General features: G+C 36.9%; 2 protein-coding genes and 1 long non-coding RNA gene across 6 annotated transcripts in view; 1 reads left to right on the forward strand and 2 right to left on the reverse strand.

Moving 5' to 3' along the window:
- The window catches only part of PGM3 (phosphoglucomutase 3), a 28,031-nt gene extending 11,385 nt beyond the window's left edge, over window positions 1–16,646 (forward strand). For 3 of the 4 annotated variants that reach the window (XM_037733964.1, XM_017515765.2, XM_037733965.1), the window contains 7 exons: window positions 1,175–1,332; window positions 2,362–2,445; window positions 5,015–5,113; window positions 6,619–6,729; window positions 8,704–8,826; window positions 10,304–10,477; window positions 13,968–16,646. In XM_037733964.1, coding sequence (XP_037589892.1) covers window positions 1,175–1,332; window positions 2,362–2,445; window positions 5,015–5,113; window positions 6,619–6,729; window positions 8,704–8,826; window positions 10,304–10,477; window positions 13,968–14,057 — 839 coding nt within the window. In that variant the 3' untranslated portion in view covers window positions 14,058–16,646. The remainder of the gene's footprint in view (window positions 1–1,174; window positions 1,333–2,361; window positions 2,446–5,014; window positions 5,114–6,618; window positions 6,730–8,703; window positions 8,827–10,303; window positions 10,478–13,967) is intronic. The other variant, XM_017515766.2, reaches the window with a different exon arrangement.
- On the reverse strand, window positions 5,983–13,971 carry LOC119469057. Its single transcript, XR_005197877.1, has 2 exons — window positions 13,759–13,971; window positions 5,983–6,875 (listed from the first exon to the last, which is right to left on the reverse strand). It is a non-coding gene; the product is annotated as an uncharacterized LOC119469057 (long non-coding RNA).
- Window positions 14,826–24,159, reverse strand: part of DOP1A (DOP1 leucine zipper like protein A) — a 98,886-nt gene continuing 89,552 nt past the window's right edge. Inside the window, exons 34-37 of the mRNA XM_037733963.1 lie at window positions 23,514–23,678; window positions 20,202–20,331; window positions 18,429–18,488; window positions 14,826–15,440 (exon numbers count right to left, since the gene is read on the reverse strand). Coding sequence (XP_037589891.1) covers window positions 15,135–15,440; window positions 18,429–18,488; window positions 20,202–20,331; window positions 23,514–23,678 — 661 coding nt within the window. The 3' untranslated portion in view covers window positions 14,826–15,134. The remainder of the gene's footprint in view (window positions 15,441–18,428; window positions 18,489–20,201; window positions 20,332–23,513; window positions 23,679–24,159) is intronic.

Here is a 24,159-nt window from a genome sequence, read left to right on the forward strand (position 1 = left end):
GGAGGAAGACCTTTCTTAAGATTTTAGTTGTAGTAGAGGTGTTCTGGATTTATCTGCATTATAGACCCTAAATTATTCACCTAAGCCAAACCCAGCTTGCAGATATGTTTTGTTTGGCCCACTGCATTTGTGTGTGTGTCTGTGTGCCAGTGTTTAAAAATTCTGTGACTTCTCTTATATATTGAAATCTCTAGCATCTCTTTACCAAAATGAGAAAATGGTCACACACGGCATTAGTCCACTACAATCAGATAGGCGCTGCCCCGCTTAAATAGGATATGCATTCTAGAACTCTACAGACTTCATCATCCAGTTGCCTCATTCATTCATGTTATTATGCCTTACTTAGTAAGCATTTAAAATGTCAGTGTAATCAACCAATCTGAGCTCCTTTTTGTTGAATTGCTTGTTTTGACATTTACTTGACTGACAGTTCAGTTCTGTCACTTACTTATGCATTCATTAAATACTGAGCTCTAACTCTGTATGCTGTAGGCATTGGGACTACAATATGAACAAAACCATAGCTCTTGCTTTCCTGAAGCTTGCATTGTGTCCTTTAGTCAATCTTATGATCCCACTCCTGACAAAAGCCTTTTTACTTCTTAGTTGCGTCATGTTGGATTTGTCAGTCTGCTGTGGTCATGGCTAAGGAAGAGCCAAATTTTCTAATAAATTTGATGCGACGATTGCTGAAATTTCAGCAACTTTATGTAAATTTCCAAGCCATTTATCTCTCAAAGTTAAAATTCTTTGCTGCTTGTTATTGGTGGTATGAACAAATAAAAATCACTTCTGTTAGAATTAAAGCACATAACTCATCTAGTGCTGATCATTTTTTCTATGTAAAGATCATGGTACTAGGTAAATGACATTCAGAAATACATGTAGCTTTAAAAAAAACTTTACGGGACACCTGTCTTGCCAAACCAACCAGCTTGTAAAGTGGAATTTTATGGTAGTATTATAGCAAGTTTCAGCATAAATAGATTTTGAATGCTCCTTTTTTCACTTTGCAGTGAATGAATTTGACCTGTAAAAACCACTAATCAACTATGTACTATTTAAAGATTAAGACACTGATTTTTAGGAGGATAATTTTAAGAGAAAATTCTAAAACTCTTTATAATAAATTCGTAGACTGAAATGCATGTTAAATTATCCTCTGTGCTAGGAATGGAAATTAAGTCCAATGAAAGATGCTGTTCTTTTGATGGAGATGCAGACAGAATTGTTTATTACTACCATGATGCAGATGGCCATTTTCATCTCATAGATGGAGACAAGATAGCAACGTTAATTAGCAGTTTCCTTAAAGAGCTCCTGGTGGAGGTATGGTGGGGTATTGCTACCCTCTGAAACAAGACTTACTAGTGAAATAGTTCCATATTTTACAGTCATTTGTCAGAAAGGCATAATTTGTGACAAGTTTCTTACATTAGTGGTCAGAAAATTAAAAAAAGAGCAATGGTAATTCCAGTCATTTGAACACTTGAGGCATTGGCTTTGGAACCTGAAGGTATTCTTTTCTTCCTTATACTGGCCAAGTATTGTGATTTGAAGCTGTAGGAAGTTTTGCTTCCTTCATAATTGAAACTTTAATGAGAGTTTTGTGGTCACTCCCTGAAGCCCTAAATTCTAATAGGAAATCTCGTCATCTGAGAGAGATATTAACTATAAGTTTACTAATGTGAGATTTGTTTCACTTTGCTTTTTAGAAATCTCTTTCAGGCAAGCTTTAAGTATAGGAAAATTATTATAATCTGGAGAATGTATACTTTAAGAATTCAATAGATAATTTTTTTTTTTTTTTTTTTAAGAGGGAGTATTGCTCTGTCACCCAAGCTAGAGTGCAGGGGCACAATCTTGGCTCACTGCAGCGTCTGCCTCCTGAGCTCAAGCAGCTCTCCTGTCTCTGCCTCCCAAGTAGCTGAGGTTACAGGTGGATGCTGCCATGACTGTTTTTTTGTATTTTTAGTAGAGATGAGATTTCACCATCTTGGCCAAGCTGGTCTCAGACTCTTGACCTCAGGTGATCCATCCACCTCGGCCTCCCAAAATGTTGGGGTTTACAGGCATGAACCACCGCATCTGGCCAGATACTTTATTTAAAACATTAGAGAGGTAAAGATCAGGAGATACAGGCCTCTTAAAAGAGGATTTCTCATAGAATTTCTTTAAGTAGTGCTCAAAAGTATTTTAGGCCTTTTTTCTGGTATACATGTAAATATTCAGTCAGACATTTATTGCATAAACTAAGGTACAATTGAACTAGCTGATAATTTTGTTAGCATTTAGAACTCTCATTATATGTTTTTGTACACCATACTTTTGATAGCAAGTAACATTGTTTTTGTCTAGATTGGAGAAAGTTTGAATATTGGTGTTGTACAAACTGCATACGCAAATGGAAGTTCAACACGGTATCTTGAAGAAGTTATGAAGGTATTGAACCGTTTTTGTTTTCTGATAGTTTCTTAACATTGTAAGATGTTTCTGTGAGGAAGATACTGCCCTCATAAAAGTGGTTATGTTGTAGTGCCTGAAGCTGAGCTGCTGTTCATTTAAGGGTAAAGAGAAAAAATAAAAGATTTAGTTGTCCTTGACGAAAAAAGGAAGACTTCCTTCCTTCCTTTTCTTGGGAGTTTTCCTTTACAAAACTGGTGAATTATTTCTCTGCCCCTTTGTAATGAATATAAATCTTTTTAAAGGCCTAATAAGCCAGTTTTATAGCTCAGGAATACTTTTTTTTAAGGGCTGAGAATCACCAATTTCAAGTATAAACATCAAGGAAGATAGCTCCCCTGTCTCCCTGTCTCATGAGAGTTTAAACTTAGGTGTCTGGCTCCAATTTGTAACTATCTGCCTGTCACAGAGGTACGAAAAGTTTTATTCCTCCCTCAGAGAGAGGCAGTTAACACAGGTGGTTGTCCCTATTTCCAGGTAAGTTTAGGATAAACCATGTGTGTGACAAATGGTGGTGTCAGGTTTTCCTATTTGAGGGCTAGTGTTAAAAAATAATTCATGACATTTGTTAAAATGGTGAGGCATACTTGATTCAGGACTATGTGATAGGTACAGGGACTAATGTGATGGAGTTTTACAGTGGTAGGAGAGAGATTGGGGTCAACTCCAAATGAAGTAAGGAGAAGTGGGGTTTTATAGCCAGGGAGCAGGGTGTTGTGTGGCGTGGGGTGTTGGTCAGTGTGTGAAAAATTGCTGAGATGAAACGAGGGTAAGTGGGTGGTATTTTGGCTAAACCGACCTAACAGGACTTTTGCTGAAGGTAGGCCAAGATGGTCGGTCACATATTACCTGGGGGACGGTGGAGAATGAGAACTCAGATCAGATGTCAAGATTGGTCATATATTAGGATGAGGGATTCTGGCTAAGCTCACTTACCATGACTCTTACTAAAATCAGACTATTGGAAGACATGAGGACAAGGCCTAGTCAGGCTCACCTAAGCTTGACTAAAGTTTGGTCAAGGAGAGAATTTTTGTCATTAGTCATCTTTTATCTTAGAAAATTGGACTGGAATGTATCTGCTTGGCTGTATTAAAAGGTGAGTGTTTATCTTTGCTATCTCTTGGCAAATTCGCCTGTGATTGAACATTAGTTTGGCTTAATACTCAGTAATAGAACTGTTTCTTGCCTTTATGTTTTTTGGAGATTTTCCGGGGTGGTGGAAGATTCTAATTATTTCCGTGGTGTCCATCAGATGACCACCCTCGGGCACCACACTGCTTGTTCAGAGAGTTACCAGGGTTAACGGATAAAACTGGAAGCCCGTTTGCCTTTACTCTTTTTCTCATTAACGAATATAACGTTTTTCCAACTTTTTTGTATTTTGGTTCAAGTTCTGGCATTTATACTTGCTCTAGTTACCTTTCCATTCTCTAGAAAGCAGGATTTGGACAGGAAAAGTAAATGAGGGCGGCAGGTGCTTAAAAACAGGGAAGTTGTGCTAGCTGATGTTAAATGTAGGCAGATTATTCAAGAGAAGCATGAAATCTGAATTTTCATGTGAATTTTCTACTTTTTTTAAAAGAAACAGTGGCTGGACAAAAGGAAATATATCTTGAGGCTGCTAGTTTGTGACCTGATTTTAATACATGGTTATAATAAACTCATTCAAGGGACTCCATCTGGGGCCTATTTGCCTCCCTTTCACAGGGATTAGGTTATTTCACAGCACTTGGGTTTAGTTTTTTCATTTTCTGTCTTAAAAATTTATTATAGATAAAACAACCTAGTTTAAGAAACTGTTCATTCTCAACTCAGTCTTCCAGATGAAATATTTCAGCCCTTGCCATTCCTGAGGTCTCCTACATCCAATCTAATGCCAATCTTTCTTTTGCAGTTTTGCTCCTATCTTTTCTTAACCATTCTTAAAGCTCTCTCAGATCCGTCCATCCATCCATCCATGACTTTCCCTATTCACTGTGGCCGATCCAGCCACTATTTCTTACTGGGATTAGTACTAGAAGCCTCCTGATTCCATTTCTTAACCTTCTGATTGAACTTGCCACTATTTGTAAACAAAGTTTTATTATAGATCTATGTTCATTTGTTTTTTATGTGTGTGGTCTGTGGCTCCTTTTGCACTATAATGGCAGAGTAATTGTGACAGAAACCATATGGCCTACAAAGCCTAAAATATTTACTGTCTGGCCTGTTACAGAAAAAGCTTGCAGAACCCTACTCTAAGCTGTTCTCTACACTGTAGCTAAACTCAGCTTTTTGAAACAGTTAGGTCATGTCACACCCCCACTGTAATCTTTCGTGTCTTATAAGGAGACCCTCATCTCACCGTGCTTTACCCTTGGTTGCAAGCTTCTGGAGTACGTTCGTGCTTCATACATACCATTTTGTGTTTTAATGCTTAATCATCTTCCTCAGTAGACTCGGCTCCAGTATGTTTTGTTGCCCCTTGTATCTCTGGGTACTAGGTATGCAAGAAACATTTGACATCTGAGTAATTGCTGTATTTCTTTAAATGCATGTGTTATAGGTACCTGTCTATTGCACTAAGACTGGTGTAAAACATTTGCACCACAAGGCTCAAGAGTTTGACATTGGAGTTTATTTTGAAGCAAACGGGCATGGCACTGTAAGTTCTCTTGATTACAGTTGACCTTAGCTGGCACTTTTTTTTTATGATGAGACTTCCGTATCTGGGACATAATAGGTAATACCGTACTTTGTTGAAATAATTGGATGTGACAAAAAGATTCTGTTATCTTATATATTGATGTGTTATAAAACTGTGATTCTCTGTTAGATTATAATGATTCTTCTTTGAATGTGAAGAGATATACTAAGGTGTTTTGAATAGTTTAAAATTTGCAGTTCTTAATTTTCTTATAAGCATTTTGTCTGCATTTTCCAACTGGCCATAGAAGGGGAAAAGAAAAATTCAGTAGCTATGGTGAATTGCAAAGTGTTGGAAAGTTGATAATTAATAAAAAGAAGTGAAAATCAATTTAAGGTAACTAGTGATAGGCATATGAAATTTTTTAATGGCTTTCTTAGCAGACAGTATTTGAAAAACGTTTCAACTTATATAATGTAAAATTCACATTTTACATAAAATTATACTTTAAAGTGTATAGTTAAATAGTTCTTATTTAAAAATGTTTTTATACTGACCTCATTTAACGAATGCACTTGGGGTGGCTTACATTTGAGTGTAAGCTAAATAATTTTCCTCAATTTAAAACTGGCTTTTGGAGGGCATAAATATAAAAAGGGGAAAAATAAGTTCCTACAAAATGCTATTAAGATATAACTTCAGTGATCTAGTAGAAGAAGTTGGTAAATTATTTTTTAAAAGGTAGACAGTAAATATTTTTGGATTTTTCAGGCCATAAGGTCTCTGATGCAGCTGCTCAACTCTGCTGATCTAGCTTAAATTAATGGGTGTGGTTGTGTTCCAGTAAAACTTTACAAAAATAAGTGACTAGCCTGTGCCTTATTTTATCAAGAAAAATGTATTTTATCAAGTAGTTGAGCATAGTATGCTAATCTTGCTTAGTTTTAGGCCTCTTGAAGGCAGTAAAAAAAAAAAAAAAATGGGTGTTTCCCAATGAGATGAGACTCTTGAGAAGCATCTATATTATATATTGTAATAAGTATCCATGGCACTATTCGCCATATTTTGATAAATATTGTGAACTCTCTAATTTTGCCTAGCTCATACCTTTAAGTTTTAGAATAAAACTGTATTAGCTGCAGTGAATTATATCCTTCAAAGTAAAAAGAATACAGACAGGCTCTAAGTAACCTGGTTGCACAGAAATGATTTAGCTGGTTGAAGGGAAAACCTGAACTCATTGTGTGTGTTCACCTCTTGTCACGGTGGTATTTTCTTTGTAATCACATGTTTAAATTTTTATTACCAGTTATATAATCCACAATAAAAATTTTTTCCCTGGTACTATCTTTGAGTTCTCATGTGATCTTACATTAATTTCATACATTTTAAGGCTCCCACTATTTTTCCCCTCATTTTCTCCAGATTGACTAAGACGGAAAAGTGGGCTGGGTAGAATAATAGAACTTATGATTAGGGCTTGGATAGTGTTTTGAGAATGATTTTGTATGCTTTTGCTGCAGGCATTGTTTAGTACAGCTGTTGAAATGAAGATAAAACAATCAGAACAACTGGAGGAAAAGAAAAGAAAAGCTGCTAAGATGCTTGAAAACATTATTGACTTGTTTAACCAGGTAAGAACTGATGGGGCAGGGGACTCTTGGTTACCTTTACGTTATTCAGAAGATGGACAGAACAGAGTGTGGCTGCACACAAAATTAATGTGGAGACATCCTGGTGGCTTCCTTGCAATAGTGCTTATATTCAGTTGAGATTTATACTGAAATGGAATGACAGAACATTTTTAATATGCTTCCCTTCCCCTACATCTTATGATGGAAAAATAAGTATATTGGGTAGCTTCTACCTAGGATCACAGATCCAGCTACTGAGTGTATACATACATATTATTAAATTTTTTTAACCAAACCTCGAGGAAATTCAGTAAAAATAACTGGCTGTCTCATTGACAAAGGACATATATGTGGGTTAGATAAGTTGGGGTTGGAGTGTCGTTCGATACTCAGGATGGAGGAAAGCGATTCAGTCATGAGTGTCTTGCACACATTGGATACTTTATATACCTTATTGTGTAATCCTTGCAGTAACACAGGGAGAGGTGTTACTGTAATTCCCATTTTATAAGTGAAGAAACAAGGGCTGAGAGAGTTACTATAGGGTAAAAAATGAGGTCTATCTTCAGTTATGTCTTTTACACCAAAGCTCATGTTTCTCCATTTTACCATGATGCTATCCATTGTTGTGGGGTAATATCTCAAAAGGGATTAATTATAAAGAAAAATGAAGGATGGAATATTAGGCTGAGCCTTAGAGTTATCCAGTCTAACTTCATTTCATAGATAAGGAGTACTAAAGGCAAATTTCTCAAGAGCTACTTTCAGTATTCTTTGTATACCTTTCATTGTCTTCCATGGAGATTTTTACCTCACTATTCGTATTCATCCGTCCACAAAAACACTTCAGTTAATCATGCTGCATGTGAGAAAGCACAGTATACAGGGTGAGTATCCTTCCAAAATGCTTGGGACTGGAAGTGTTTCAAATTCCAGATTCACTGGATTTTGGGATATCTGCATATATATAATGTGACATCTTGGGTATGGCACTCAAGTCTAAAGACTAAATTCTTTGTTTCATATATGTTACATAAGCTTAAAGGTGATTTCATAGAATACTGTACATTTTGTGCATGAAACATGTCTGCTGAACCATGAGAAAGCAAAGGTGTCACTCTCGGCCACCCATTGGACAATCTGTGGTGGTTTGGCATTAGCATCATTCCTGACTGAATTTTATATGCTATCAATAAACTCATTTTTTTTTTTTAACACTTACTCACAAGTATTTAATAGTAAAAAATACGATACATATCTGGCATGCATCGAAAGGATATGTCATAGCTGAAGGAAGTTGAGAGGGTCTTCTTCTCTTGGGGATGCTGAATAAACTGTGGGCCTGCCATTTTTTTTTTTTTTTTTTTTTTTTTTTTTGGAGATGGAGTCTTGCTCTGTTGCCCCGGCTGGAGTGCAGTGGCGCAGTCTTAGCTCACTGCAATCTCTGCCTCCCAGGCTGAAGCCAGTCTTCTGCTCAGCCTCCCGAGTAGCTGGGATTACAGGTGCCTATCACCACACCTGGCTAATTTTTTTTTTGTATTTTTAAGAGAGGTGGAGTTTTACCATTTTGGCCAGGCTGGTTTTGAACTGGAGTACATTTGTTTTTTATTAAGAGACAGGGTGTTACTATGTTGCCCAGGCTGGAGTGCACTGGCTATTCACAGTCACTATCACAGCACACTGCAGTCTCAAACTCCTAGCTTCAAGTAATCATCCCATCTCAGCCTCTTGAGTAGCAGGGACTGTGGGTTTATGCCACCATACCTGGCAGTTGTGTACCTGCATTTTGACAGACCTGTCATAGGCAGCCAGGTGTGGAATTTTTCACTTGTGATATTATTTTGGTGCTTAAAATGTTTCAGATTCATGATGTTCAACACGTACTGTGATTGATTGGTTTTCTAAGACAAAACAACAGTTTCCAAGATTTGCTTGTGTTAAGTGGTTTCTTTCCTTTGTTTCTCCATTTTGCAGGCAGCTGGTGATGCGATTTCTGACATGCTGGTGATTGAGGCAATCTTGGCTCTGAAGGGCTTGACTGTACAACAGTGGGATGCTCTTTATACAGATCTTCCAAACAGACAACTTAAAGTTCAGGTGTGAAAGAAACAAACTGTAAAATAACTTCTCTGAATATTAGCTAAGTAAAACCTATTATCCCAATTCTTACTATATCTGGCTGACAAATGTTTCCTAAGTATACGTCATTCTATACATTAACACATAATACGTAGAAAATAAGGCCTTGTGATGGCTAACTGTATCCTCTTATAGCTTAAAAAAAATTATAGAGTAAGTTCATTTACTTAACCATTCTGTTGTGTGAGAAGTATTTGGTTTCTAACTTTATTACATAATACTATGAAAGACTGCATCACTTTTTTTTTTTTTTTTTTTGAGACGGAGTTTCGCTCTTGTTACCCAGGCTGGAGTGCAATGGCGCGATCTCGGCTCACCGCAACCTCCGCCTCCCGGGTTCAGGCAATTCTCCTGCCCCAGCCTCCTGAGTCGCTGGGATTACAGGCACGCGCCACCATGCCCAGCTAATTTTTTGTATTTTTAGTAGAGACGGGGTTTCACCATTTTGACCAGGATGGTCTCGATCTCTTGACCTCGTGATCCACCCGCCTCGGCCTCCCACAGTGCTGGGATTACAGGCTTGAGCCACCGCGCCCGGCCCGACTGCATCACTTTTAAAAGAAGATTTTATTATGGAAAATTAAAAATAGATGTAGAGAAACAAAACAGTGAACTTTTATGTACCCAGCTTCAACAGATTTCAGTTATTGCCCTATACATTCACCATACCCCCACCCAATATTCTTTTGTATATTTTATTTAGAGACAAGGTCTCATGATGTTGCCCAGGCTGATCTGAAACTCTTGAGCTCAAGTGATCCTTCTCCCTGGGCCTCCCAAAAGGCTAGGATTACAGGTGTGAGCCACTGTGCCTGGCCCCAACATTATTTTGAAGCAAAATTCAGATACCCTGTTATTTCAAGTGAAAGTACTTCCTCTGCATTATGTTTAGTTCACAGAGTACTTCCTGAGGGAGATAATTCAAATAAATTGCTAACTGATTTCTGTACATGTTTATGCCAGTTTATACAGCAACAGAATTTGTGAAAGCCAGAAATGGCTGTTGATTGTTCAGATTATTTTTGGCATAGTTAAGAGATTCCCATCAGTCTTATATAATGGGCCACTTACCTTGTTTTTATGTGTGATAATGGTACTTAAGGTCATACTATATTTACTAGCCATTATCTTAGTGGTAACTCCAAGCGTCTGTGGAAATACTTTTTTGCTAAAGGTAATTCTTTATAGACTGAAGAAGAAGAGAAAAGTTGTACAGATGTTGAAATTAGTTACCCTGACCTTGGAGAAATAACTTATGAAGTTTTATTGTAATTTTATATTTAGTCTGATACTTTACTATCTCAGTGTTGTATTTTGTGGTACAATAAATTGAATTGTAGGTCTATTACTGTGAAAATATTTTGGTAGAATTTAACAGGTTAAGCTTCTGAAAAAAAGTGGAATCTAGTAACAAATATGAAATGCTTGCACTTAGGTTGCAGACAGAAGAGTTATTAGCACTACCAATGCTGAAAGACAAGCAGTTACACCCCCAGGATTACAGGAGACAATCAATGACCTGGTGAAGAAGTACAAGCTTTCCCGAGCTTTTGTCCGGCCTTCTGGTACAGAAGATGTCGTCCGAGTATATGCAGAAGCAGACTCACAAGTAAGCTAGGATAGTTCTATTGAAAAAGAGCCTAATATTAGGTGATGGGGAGGCAAACTATTTTAATAGTGTTTAGAATCTCCCTGTGATGATTAAGGCTTTACTTTGTTGAGCCTTTAAGGTTCACATTAAGACTACAAAATTATTTTCAGTAAATATATAGTTGAACAAAATTAGACCCACTTAGTTTATTTCCCCAAATATTTTTGACTTACTCTAATCTTCCTGAAAGTGTCATATTTTTAACTGGCAGGAATAACAGTTGCTTTATAAGGTAGATGATCCTTTTCTCTTCTTTTAAAAATATAATCTTGTGATGTTATGAAAACAGCCAACTTTGTAGTTCATTTTTAAGTCAACTGATAGCATTCTGGATTCTTGATTTGTTTTACAAAATATTTCCTTTAAAAATGAACAGCCTAACTCTGTGCCTTTGTTTTCCTGATAGGGGTCAAGACTTGTCATCTGGGTTTTTATTACTTGCCCACTTCACATACTCTTTAAAGTGTCTGCAAAGCTAGGGCAGAGTACAGTAAGTGCACTGAATAGGGACTCAGAAGGAGACATTTCCAAGTAATTTATACATGACCAGGCAGCTTTTTTTTTTCACTTTTTATTTTATTTATTTATTTTACTTTAGGTGTATGCTATAGCCAGCATTTCTCCCCATGTTATCCCTCTCCACCCTCCCCTACCCCCCACAACTGCCCCCAGTGTGTGATGCTCCTCTCCCTGAGTCCACATTTTCTTATTGTTCAACACCCACCTGTGAGTGAGAACATGTGTTTGGCTTTCTGTTCTTGTGTCAGTTTGCTGAGAATGATGGCTTCCAGATTCATCCAAGTCCCTACAAAGGACACAAACTCATCGTTTTTTATGGCTGCATAGTATTCCATGGTGTATATGTACCACATTGTCTTTGTCCAGTCTATCATTGATGGGCATTTGGGTTGGTTCCAGGTCTTTGCTATTATACACAGGGCTGCAATGAACATACATGTGCGTGTGTCTTTATAGTAGAACAATTTATAATCCTTTGGATATATACCCAGTAATGGGATTGCTGGGTCAAATGGAATTTCTATTTCTAGCTCCTTGAGAAATCGCCACACTGTCTTCTACAATGGTTGAACTAATTTGCACTCCTACCAACTGTGTAGGAGTGTTCCTATTTCTCCACATCCTCTCCAGCATCTGTTGTCTCCAGATTTTGTAATGATCGCCATTCTAACTGGCATGAGATTGTATCTCAATGTGGTTTTGATTTGCATTTCTCTAATAATCAGTGATGATGTGCATTTTTTCATATGTTTGTTGGCCTCATATATGTCTTCTTTTGAAAAGTGTCTGGTCATATCCTTTGCCCACTTTTGAATGGGTTTTTTTTCTTGTAAATCTGCTTTAGTTCTTTGTAGATTACAAAAATTTTTTCCCATTCTGTTGGTTGCCAGTTCACTGTAATCATGGTTTCTTTTGCTGTACAGAAGCTCTGAATTTTAGTTAGATCCCATTTGTCTGTCTTGGCTTGTTGCCATTGCTTTTGGTATTTTAGTCATTAAGTCCTTGCCTATGCCTATGTCCTGAATGGTTTTGCCTAAATTTTCTTCTAGTGTTTTTCTGGTGTTAGGTCTTATGTTTAAGTCTTTAATCCACCTGGAATTAATTTTAGTGTAAGGTGTCAGGAAGGGGTCCAGTTTCTGCTTTCTGCACATTGGTAGCCAGTTTTCCCAACACCATTTATTAAACATGGAGTCCTTTCCCCATTGCTTGTTTTTGTCAGGTTTGTCAAAGATCAGATGGTTGTAGATGTGGGGTGTGGCTTCTGGGGCCTCTGTTCTGTTCCATTGGTCTGTGTCCCTGTTTGGGTACCAGTACCATGCTCTTTTGATTACTGTAGCTTTGTACTATAATTTGAAATCAGATGCCTCAGGATTTATGCTTTTTGCTTAGGATTGTCTTGGCTATGCAGGCTTTTTTCATTCCATATGAAGTTTAAAGTGGTTTTTTCCAGTACTGTGAAGAAAGTCATTGGTAGCTTGATGGAGATAGTGCTGAATCTATAAATTACTTTGGGCAGTATGGCCATTGTCACAATGTTGATTCTTCCCAACCATGAGCATGGAATGTTTTTCCATCTGTTTGTGTCGTCTCTTATTTCCTTGAGCAGTGGTTTGTAGTTCTCCTTGAAGAGGTCCTTTAAACATCCTGTTAGTTGTATTCCTAGGTACTTTATTCTCTTTGTAGCAATTGTGAATGGGTGTTCGCTCTTGATAGTATAAACTATTGGTTTATAGGAATGCTTGCAATTTCTGCACATTGATTTTGTATCCTGAGACTTTGCTGAAGTTGCTTATCAGTTTGAAAATATTTTGGGCTGAGACGATGGGGTCTTCTAGATACACAATCATGTCGTCTCCGAATAGAGACAGTTTGACTTCCTCCTTTCCTATTTGAATACCCTTTCTTTTTCTTGCCTGATTGCTCTGGTTAGAACTTCCAATACTATATTGAATAGGAGTGGTGAGAGAGGGCATCCTTGTCTAGTGCCTGATTTCAAAGGGAATTCTTCCAGCTTTTGCCCATTCATTATGATATTGGCTGTAGGTTTGTCATAAATGGCTTTTATCATTTTATGATACGTTCCATCAATACCTAGTTTATTGAGAGTTTTAACATGAAGGGCTGTTGAATTTTGTCGAAGACCTCCTCGGCATCTATTGAGATAATCATGTGGTTTTTGTCTTTGGTTCTGTTTATGTGATGGATTACGTTTATGGATTTGCATAGGTTGAACCAGCCTTGCATCCCTGGAATCAAGCCTACTTGATCATGGTGGATAAGCTTCTTGATGTGCTGTTGCAATCAGTTTGCCAGTATTTATTGAAGATTTCTGGGTCGATGTTCATCATGGATATTGGCCCGAAGTTTTCTTTTTTAGTTGAATCTCTGCCTGGTTTTGGTATCAGGATGATGTTGGTCTCATAAAATGAGTTAGGGAGGATTCCTTCCTTTTGTATTGTTTGATATAGTTTTAGAAGGAATAGAACCAGCTCCTCTTTGTATGTCTGGTAAAATTCGGCTGTGAACCCATCTGGGCCTGGCAGCTTTCTTAAAGAAGCTTAAGCCATTTCAGAGTTGAATGAATATCCATGTGGGATGAGGATAATGGCAACTGAGGCAGTAACAAGTTACTGTTAGGCCAATTGTAGACTAAGGTATATTGAATTTTTCAGTTTTGGAATGATAGCTATTTTTATGATATGAATTAATTAAAAACTTACCTTATTTGGAAGCATTTGGCCTGTTTTCCATTTTTTTTTAAAGGACTTGGAATTTGTTACTGAAAGATGAAAAAAGATTCTCATTACAATTTGTTAGTGAAGCAAAATCAAGAATCACCCCTCTCTCCCCCAGAGGTCCAAGTAACATGGTCTTGCACGTTAGACATGCTATGTCCTTCTCATCTAATCTCTTTTAATGTAATTTGCAGGAAAGTGCAGATCACCTTGCATGTGAAGTGAGCTTGGCAGTATTTCAGCTGGCTGGAGGAATTGGAGAAAGACCCCAACCAGGTTTCTGAAGATGATTTTCATAATCCTGATAAACTGGACTTTTTTAAAGTCTTTACAAAGCAGTCAATAATAATGGCAATACTAAGAGATTTATCATACTGTTTACAATGCACCCCTACTAGATTGTCTCTAGGTCTGATTGTTAAAACACTACCAGAATAATTCTTTATAAATAGGTAAGCCTTATACTTATTAAAGAAATATACCTCTCATTTGATTCTCACCAATGTAAAATATTGGGTTTAAGTATACAATTCAATCACTAACCATACAGTTTTATGTGGGAACAACTCATGCAGGCTACTGGAAAATTAAATCTTGTTATCAAGTCTTTGTGCATCTTTGCCATTGCCATCATATGAGCAAGATGATGTTTTACAGCATTCCCCATTGTGATACAAATGGAGAGGGTGGAGAACACTTATAACCAGTTATGTTTTTCCATTGCAGAGTCTTAAAGATTATTAGATGACTTACCTATATGACTAATGCCATCAGGAACTCAGAGGTGTGAATAGGGAGGAGGTTGTCCATTCCCCCTACATACTGAGGTGGAGGTGCTCGTGCAATACTTAGAAGGATGCATGGTCCAGCCTTCAGTTATTCTTCACTGCTCTTGGTGAAGGTATGTGGGAGAAAAACTAATTGTAATACATTTCCCAGCCTCTGATGGAGGAGGGACACCACTCCTCTGATATCAGAACACTGTTAATAATGGAAAGAAAGAGAAAAATCCCCCACCAATCTTACATTAAACCAAGCCTGAAACCAATGGAAAAAAATGTATAGTGTATATTTTGCAAGTTTAAGACAACTCAGGACAATAAAAACAATGGACTTTACATGTGTATATATAGCTCTCTTAGGCACCATAATCAATATGAGCCAACAATATTTAAACTTGATTCAGGCCACGCTCGGACATTTGCTCTTATTTACAAATATTTAAATTAAATACAACCTGAAATGTGTTTTGTTACATACAAAAAAAAAAAAAAAAAAAGAAAAACTATACAACTCAGAGCAGTGTGTTTGTTTTAAATAATTACATTTACATGTAAGCTAAATGGAATCACCAGTGGTGCTCAAGTTTTTATCATCCCTTCCAGAAAATCTTTTTCTACCATCTCTTCTATTTTTTGCCTGGCTTTGCTGGAACATGGTTTGTGGTTCTCCAGTTTCATGTCCTTATTAGGGAAGGCATTTGAGTAGAGGATGGGACTTCCTGAGTGTCCGCCACATCGGCTTGTGACTTTGCTGTTGAAGACTTGACTGAGCACATTGAAGAATGGCAGAAGCTGCTCCATGCTGCGCACGGTGCAGATGGTGAGCAGCAAGTGCCCTGGCTCCCAACCCAACGTCCTTCCTGAGTTGTCTTCTTCTGGATTTTTCTGCAGAAAACAAAAAGTGAATTGGTATTAACAATGTGTTGTGTGAGAATAAAAGATATAAGCATTGGCAGTTGGTCAAGGAATGAATACAAATGACATTAAGTTTCTACTCCTGACCTTATCAAAACCCTTGGTGCTTCTGAGACCTTTTAGTGCCATCCATTAGTTTTATATGGAGCAGTCTAACACTGTAGTAATAGTTCCCAACTAGAATGGACAGATAAGCTTAGTTAACAGAAATAGCTTTGAACAGGACTAGAGTCAAACAAAAAAGTTGTATGTCGTGCTTTGTATTTACTTAAAAAGCTCCCAGGTTTCTGAACTCTGATTTTTGTAACCACGGACTAGGTCACAAAAAGACTACAGAAAAAAGGAATGAAGAGCTTTATACATCCCCTTTTATTATAATTAGTTAATTCCCATTTATCCAAATGGCCTAAATTTGCTTTGATGGTAGCAGTGTCCAGAGTGAATAATTACTGTCAGTACTGCATCACAGAGAAAGGAAGGGATCCCTCAGGAGAGACACTGCTTTTGCCTTCTGGGTTGTGCTCAACAACACAGGGAGGAAAGCTGGACCTGGAGTCAAAGTAATTGGGTTAGTGTACTGACTCTGCCATACTTGTGACATCCCTGATACACAAAGGTTCCTCACTTATAAAATGGGACAGTCTATGAGAAGGTATATGAAAACTCTGTCAACTAAATATAAACAAATAATTTGTGTATTAAGAGGCTAGTTTAAGAAGCCACCTGAATTACACAAACAGCCACAAACATCATTCTGTCTAGAGAAGACACAACTGAGGTTGGTTGAACTTGGGCAGAATCACAGATACAACACCACACTAAGGATAATGAAAATAAGCAGTGAACTAGACAGAAGGAAGAAATCATGAAGACTTAGGAAGCAGAATTATTATCTGTCTTATTAACAAATGGAGTTTGCTTTCTAAGATCAGATGTTGCTGAGAAACTCACTGTTTACCTAATAATTTATCATCACTAGTTTCCTAGTGGGTAAAGCAGATGCAAAATCCAGCTTATTTTCTTCTATGTGCTCTCAAGCTTGTTGGTTAAAGTAAAATCCTGAAAAAGGAAAATACTAGGTTGGTGCCAACGTAAAACTGTGGTTTTTGCATTGTTGAAATTTGCCGTTTTATGTTGGAGTATGTTCTTAAGTAAATTTGGTTATGTTATACATCATTTTAAGTGCATTTCTCACTTTATGCTAATGACTTACTGATGTTTATATTCAGACTATAGAAATGATGTTAGACAAAAATCAAATTTGAGTCATTTTCATAGAGTTCAAAATTGGTCATAGTGCAGCAGAGACAACATGCAACATCAACAATGCATTTGGCCTAGGAACTGCTAACAAACATACAGTTCTGATCCAATGTAGTGATAGTTCAAGAAGTTTTGCAAAGGAGACTAGAGCCTTGAAGATGACGAGCACAGTGGCCATCCATCAGCAATTGACAATGATCAATTGAGAGCAATCAAAGCTGATCATCTTACAAGAGTTGTGCAAGAACTCAACACTGATCATTTTATGGTCATTCAGCATTTGAAGCAAATTGGAAAGGCGAAAAAGCTCAGTAAGTGGGTGCCTCCTGAGCTGAGTGAAAAATAAAAAATCCGTTTTGAAGTGTCATCCTCTCTATTCTGTGCAACAATAAATTATTTCGTGACTGGACGTGACCTGCAACAAAAGGTGGATTTTATACAACTGACAATGACCATCTCAGCGGTTGGACTGAGAAGCTCTAAAGCACTGCCCAAAGCTGAACTTGCACCAAAAAATGGTCATGGTCATTGTTTGGTGGTCTGCTGTCCACTACAGCTTTCTGAATCCAAGTCAAACCATTACATCTGATGAGTATGCTCAGCAAATCAGTAAGATGCAACAAAAACTGCAATGCCTGCAGCCAGCATTGGCCAACAGAAATTCTTTTCCATGACAGTGCTGGAGCACACATCACACAACCTATACTTCAAAAGTTGAACTAATTGGGCTACAAAGTTTTGCCTTATCTGTCATATTCCTCTGACCTTTTGCCAACCAACTATCACTTCTTCAGGCACCTCAACAGCTTTCTGCAGGGAAAATGCTTCCCTAACTAGGAGGATGCAGTAAATGCATTCTAAGAATTCGTCAAATTTGGAAGCATGGACTTTTATGCTATAGAAACAAACTTCTCATTGGCAAAAATGTGTTGATTGTAATGGTTCCTATTTTGATTAATAAAGATTTGTTTGAACCTAGTTATAATGATTTAAAATTCAAGGTCCCAAACCGCAGTTACTTTTGGACCAAACTAAAGATTTACGTTAAAATGGAAGAATCCAGGAGTGAACCAAGAAAAGATCACCTACTTTATCTGTTTCTGGTCAAAAACCATAAAACTCAATAGCTGTCACTTGTTTGCTTCTTAGTAATTATTTAACTTCCAGTCTAGATTATAGGATATATGAAACTGTCTTTCTTTCTTAACTGACACTGGCACCCATGAGAGTCCTGTGCCTTTCACATTTCAACTATTACTCAAGTACTGGTACCATACTGCCTGTAATCCCCTAAATCAAACTGCAATTCAAAAATAGTGTACAGAGATGACTTTATCCTGAAGGAAAATGAATAATATCCTTACACCCTCTATATAGAGAACTATCGGGAAACCTTTTGTTTATATTCTTACCAAGATGAGCCTTTAACAAGACTTTTATTAAGCTCTTGACAAGAATAATACACTTGATTCAGAGCTTCTGATGCTCTTAATCAGAACTATATCTATCATTTCAGTATTTAAAGTCAAATATTTCCATACAAATGATTTCTCCTTGGACTTCACCAATCTACACTTGAAAAAAGACTTCCTTCCTGTTTACCTCTTGTATTTGTTGACATTCAGACCTGGGTTTATGTCTCGATATTTGGCAACTTTTACTGCCATATCACAAGCATGAAACAGCCACCCTCACCTGATTCTTGGCCATCTCCAATCCCTCCAAAACCACTGTCTTAAAGTCCTCCTCCTTGTCCTGTGGAAGGAAAGAGGAGAAACAGCCTTTGTTCCAGTGAAAAGTATGCTTGGCCATGAAGACCTTGTTTAAAGTGATATGGATGAGAAGATGCCTTTCAATCCAAATAGTTTTCTTACTCTGTGGGACAAATTTTGAGCAAAAGACTGTCATATTTATTATTTAGATAAAGGAGAGGGGTCTTATAAAAATTCTCATTACTAATGAAAGGCAGGTATAACAAAGGACATGTGGCTAGGGTCATATTTGCTTCTAGATCTGTCATGATTACTTGCCCAAACTCTGAAATATCAAAGTGAAAGTACCAAAGTCCTATCCTAAACTCAGGACCCAGCTTTCATCCTCATCTCTGTCCTTTTATTAATCCCCTACAGAAGCAACTGGGAATTTAAATCAAGTTTCTCATGTAAATTTCTTCCAGCAAAACCTCTTTAATCACTTTCTTCCATTCTGTATCTATAGTTTATGGAATTCAGTTTTAAGAGCTGCTGCCTGATTAGAAGGACTCCAGAATACTGGAAAATATCTGAACACTCAAAGCACACACTGCAAGCTAGAGCTCACCAAACAACCAAGATCACTCCTAAATTGTACAATTTGTTTCTGAAATTTGTTGAATGCAAAAGAAAATTTGACAAAATTTAACAAAGGCCCAATAGCGAGCATACCAGTGTCACTGCTGGTAGGTTCTTGGGCAAAGATTTGTAATAAATTAGCATGATTAGGGAAGATAAAAAGTATGTAAGACACAATATAAATATATTTTACAAGTTTTATTTTCCTACAATTTTTAGTGCTATATGTTTTAAGTAAATTCCTACTTTTCACCTTATATAATTTCTCTAAGAAGATGCTTTATATTAATGAGTCGTAGAGCCAGTTTAATTTCTAGCAATGTTTTAAAAACTGCAGGTTGGGTGTGTCTTCAGCTCTGTAATCAGCATCATCACTGTGAACTACAAAAAGGAAAATACCTCACATATTAAGGGCAAGAATGGTTTTGTGAAACTTTAGATTCGGTTATATAACTGTATTGGGTCAGGATAAGAAATGCATTAATGTCAGAAAGTGAAGAACACTTGGAAAATGAATTTTTAGCATATACATTTTATTTCATACAAACAGAATGAATGCTAATGATTATTTCCTTTGTTCGGACTGACGTCTAGCTCATTCAATTTTAATGAAATGTGACTCAATTTTTACAAATTTAAAATGTATAATTTTCTCACCCATTGATTAGTTCTGTTGAAACAACTCTGACAGGTTCTAAAAATCCCTTTTGTATTGCATTTTTTTCAAGCTGTATTTTCCTGTTTCTCATCATGGTGTTAAGATGAACACTACGAATATAGTATATTCTCAAGTTTTTGACATGAACACTGTTCAGGATTACAGTCTTAAGTACTCATGTGTATAGTTCCAAAGTTATTTTCTGAGAGGAAAATATTTTAAGGTAGATATTATTAATGTAGAAAAGACTTCCTTTTTCTTCTTTTTAAAAAAATGATAACCACATATTCCTTTAAAATACATGTTTTCTAATGTCCAGAAATATGAGTCTTATGGACATTAATTCACAAAATGGGGGACTTGTTTTCAAAATAGCTGAACTTGATAATGTTCTCAGTTTCCCATGAAGTATTTAATAAATACTTCACTAATGCAACATGTAGTAATGTAAAACAAAACAACCACAAAAAAATGCAATACCTTTGCCCTTTTCCGAAGAAGTTTTGCTAGTCGTACCACGTAAGGTTTAAATTCTCGTTGATGCATACCCTGCCTTCTGACTTCCAAACCTGAATCATCTGAGGCTTCTGGAATAAAGGCCCATCGGTACCTATGTATAGAATAATGACATCAGCATCAGTAAGACAGACTTTATGCCATCTAACATAAGGCCACATAATGTAGTAGAAAGATCATGACCCCACTGCTTATAAAAATCCAAATGCCAGTTGTGCCACTTGTAGCCTTGTCACTTTGGGTGTCTCTTAACAACTCTCTGAGCTTTAATCAGTAAATAAAGATACTATTAACTACCTCATAGGGTTGTAAGGAATAAAGGATATGAAAACTTGTCATGTACTCTCATCATTACTTTTTTCATGAGCACAAATCAAGTACTCAACAAATGTTTCTTTTCTCATTAGCTAATAGGCAAAAAGTCCTTAAAAGGAAATTTTTTTCATATAGCTTATTATCTCTTTGTACTGTAACGTAACAGTCTGACAGACTTGACTTTTCAACATATAATTGGCCAAATGTTCCCTAACTGCACAGTAAAGGAGTAAAAAAATTGAATGAATTTAAGAAAACTGTAAGTAGGACTTTTTTACATTTGTATTTTTGTTTTTGTCTTTAATAACTAAATAATATCTGACCATGGGAAAAATTCAAACAGTATAAAAGGGCATACCAAAGAAAGGTAGTCTCCCTCCCCACACAGGATCCATCAATGTTGTCAGCTTCCTAAGTCCTTCCAGAGAGTTTATGCCCAGAAGAGTACATACTCACACAACCAACCCTCTCCTTTAAAAAAAAAAAAATGATTGCTGCCTGTTTTTATTTAATCATACATGTAGGATATTTTTGATGTAATTTATTTGATGTTAATTATCTTGGAGATAATTCTGCATCATATAAAACTTCATTCTTTTTAACAGCAACATAGTAGTACACACCACAGCCAATCTCCTAGTTTGTCCAGTCTCTTGCACTTAGAAAAGTGCCACAGTGGATACCCTTATATAATGCTTATTTTTATGCATATCTGAGAGTATAGAGGCAGGATAAATCCTTCGATGTAGCAGAATTACAGGCTTAAAGAAAATATCTATTTTAAATTTTGGTAAATATAATCTCTGAACAATGTTGGACAATATCAGTGTATATTTCCAACAAGAGTAAGAATGCTTCTATTACTAAATGTAAAATGAAAGCCATTATCAGATCTTTACTATTCTGATGGTTATCTGTAATTTTAATTGAAACTCAGGAGAGCAACTGAGCAGCTTTTCCTATGTTTAGAAACCATCCTATAAATTATTAACTGTGTTGCTCATTGGCCCATTTTTCTACCAGGTTATTTTTATAAAGCATTTTAGACTTGTGTCATATACATTAAAAATATCTTTTGCCAATTCATTGCTATCTTTCAAACTTTATAATACCGTTTAGTTACATGGCTACTTTTAAACTTACATATAGTAAACTTATCAAATATTTTGAACTTTCCAAATATGGATCATGCTAAGATACTACTTTTTCAAGATAATTAAAATCTTCACATTTTCTACTTTATAGGTTTTTATTTTTAGAAAGACATAAGTTTTTTGTTTTTTTGTGTTTTTTTTTGAGACGGAGTTTCGCTCTTGTTACCCAGGCTGGAGTGCAATGGCGCGCTCACCGCAACCTCTGCCTCCTGGGTTCAGGCAATTCTCCTGCCTCAGCCTCCTGAGTAGCTGGGATTACAGGCATGCGCCACCATGCCCAGCTAATTGTTTGTATTTTTAGTAGAGACGGGGTTTCACCATGTTGACCAGGATGGTCTCGATCTCTTGACCTCGTGATCCACCCACCTCGGCCTCCCAAAGTGCTGGGATTACAGGCTTGAGCCACTGCGCCCGGCCAAGACAAAAGTTTTTAATAAACTAGTTAATAGAATGGCATGTTTCCTTCCCTTTTGTAGTAACATCTTGACAAGAGGATAAACTCATTTTGGTTCTTGTCATGAAAGGTAAAAAGTCGGTATCATGAGCATACTATTTAATGTCCCTCAAAAAGCACCACAGAATAGTTTCTATCACTTTTGTGAAGTATCTTGGTTAATATTGGCCATTTTCCTACAATTCTGTTTAGTATTCTTTTCTGGACTTCCTTAGGAGTAACATCTGTGTAACAGATACCAACCAATGAAATTCATCAAAACATAGATATATATGGTTTTCAAGTAGAAGAGAGAAAGGAAATAGACTAACTCTTAAAAGTAATTTCTAGTTCTTACCATTAAGTGTAATGAAAAGCTTGTGAAACAACAAATTTTGAAACATGTCCAAATAAAAAAGAGAAAAAGCTCTAGTATACTTTTCATCCTATTATTTCCATTCCAGAAGAAAAATATGACACAATATAATAAATCATATTAATACATATTTGATCTTGTGGATAAATTCTCATATTACCTTAGCTACATTTTGATAAGACAATCTTATATAGCTTGCCCATTATCTTTAAAATTTATATATGAAAAACCATAAAATATTTTTGCCACTTATGAACCAAGGCATTGTGAGAATTTTATTAACTTTTCCTCTATTCCTTTCAGTTCAATTCATTATCATCTAAGATAAAACTGCCTCCTTCATTCTAGTCTTGCCCATCTCCAGTCCATTCTCCACATTACATAGGCAAAATAAGCATTCTAAAATTCAAGCCTAACAAAATCACTTCCTTCCTTAGCTGTCCAAATTCTCTAACACAGCTAAGAAGGTCTTACATGGTTTAGTTCCTTTCCAGTTTTGTCTCAACATTCTGCTCCAGCAATACTGATCTCTCCACACTTCAGACTTATCATGTCTGCTCCTGCTTCTGTCTTCAGAGGTGTGCCTCCTCCCAGTTGTCAATTTTTACCACCTGAAGTTAAGATTCCCCTCAGGGCCTGCTCTGACCCTCAGAGCTAGTAGGGGTCTCTGCTATGTGACCTCACTGTGTCTTGTACGTGAGCTACCATAGTATCTATCACGTGTTGAACCGTATGTCTCTTTCCCTGGACTTGAAGCATGTGTGTTATGTACCCTATTGTCTTACAACTGGAGGGTATTCAATCTGCTGTCTCAATAGCCTGTTAATGTATCCACATCAACCATTTACTTCCAATAACTGTGCTGTGGCAAAAGAATTACATTAAAAATTATGAATATTTCAACTTACACAAACAACTTTTTAATTAGTCATAAATGTCAGTGACCAAAGCAAATGCACTTTAAAAAATACACATTTAATATCCTTGATTTTACTTACATCTGAAACTGAGGAAGGTTTTCAGAGGGCAATGCGAGAGCCAAATCCAAAAATTTGCAAGCAGACAGATAGAGGTTTAACCACCGCTGGCTGTTATATGAAGTAGAGAAGCCATTACCTCCTGTATATGTTGTCTCCAGACCAGCTACAGAGGGGCCTGAAGTCCTGTAAGCAGGAGACAGTGCTGTCAGCAGCTGGACCCATTTACTCAGGAATTCCTGGAAAGATCTAAAAGTGCCAGCTAATATTTTTCATAATCATCCTGAGTTAAATGTGCCAGTAATTGCTAAGCAAGGTCATAATGAAATGTCACCATTTTCAAATCAAAAATTTACTTTTCTTCTTTAAGAATGTAAAAACAGTACATAAACTGGGCGCAGTGACTTATGCCTGTAATTCCAGCATTCTGGGATGCCAAGGAGGCAGATCGTTTGAGCCCAGGAGTTTGAGACCAGCCAGGGCAACATGATGAAACCCTGTCTCTATAAAAAATAAAATAAAAATTAGCCAGGCATGGTGGCACACACCTGTGGTCTCACCTGCTCAGGAGGCTGAGGGGGGGGATCACCTGAGCCTGGGAGGTTGCGGCTGCAGTGAGCCATGATCACACCACCGCATTCCAGCCTGGGTGACAGAGTGAGACCCT

The sequence above is a fragment of the Cebus imitator genome, unplaced genomic scaffold, assembly GCF_001604975.1.
Source record: "Cebus imitator isolate Cc_AM_T3 unplaced genomic scaffold, Cebus_imitator-1.0 Scaffold558, whole genome shotgun sequence".
Classification (NCBI taxonomy): Eukaryota; Metazoa; Chordata; class Mammalia; order Primates; family Cebidae; genus Cebus; species Cebus imitator.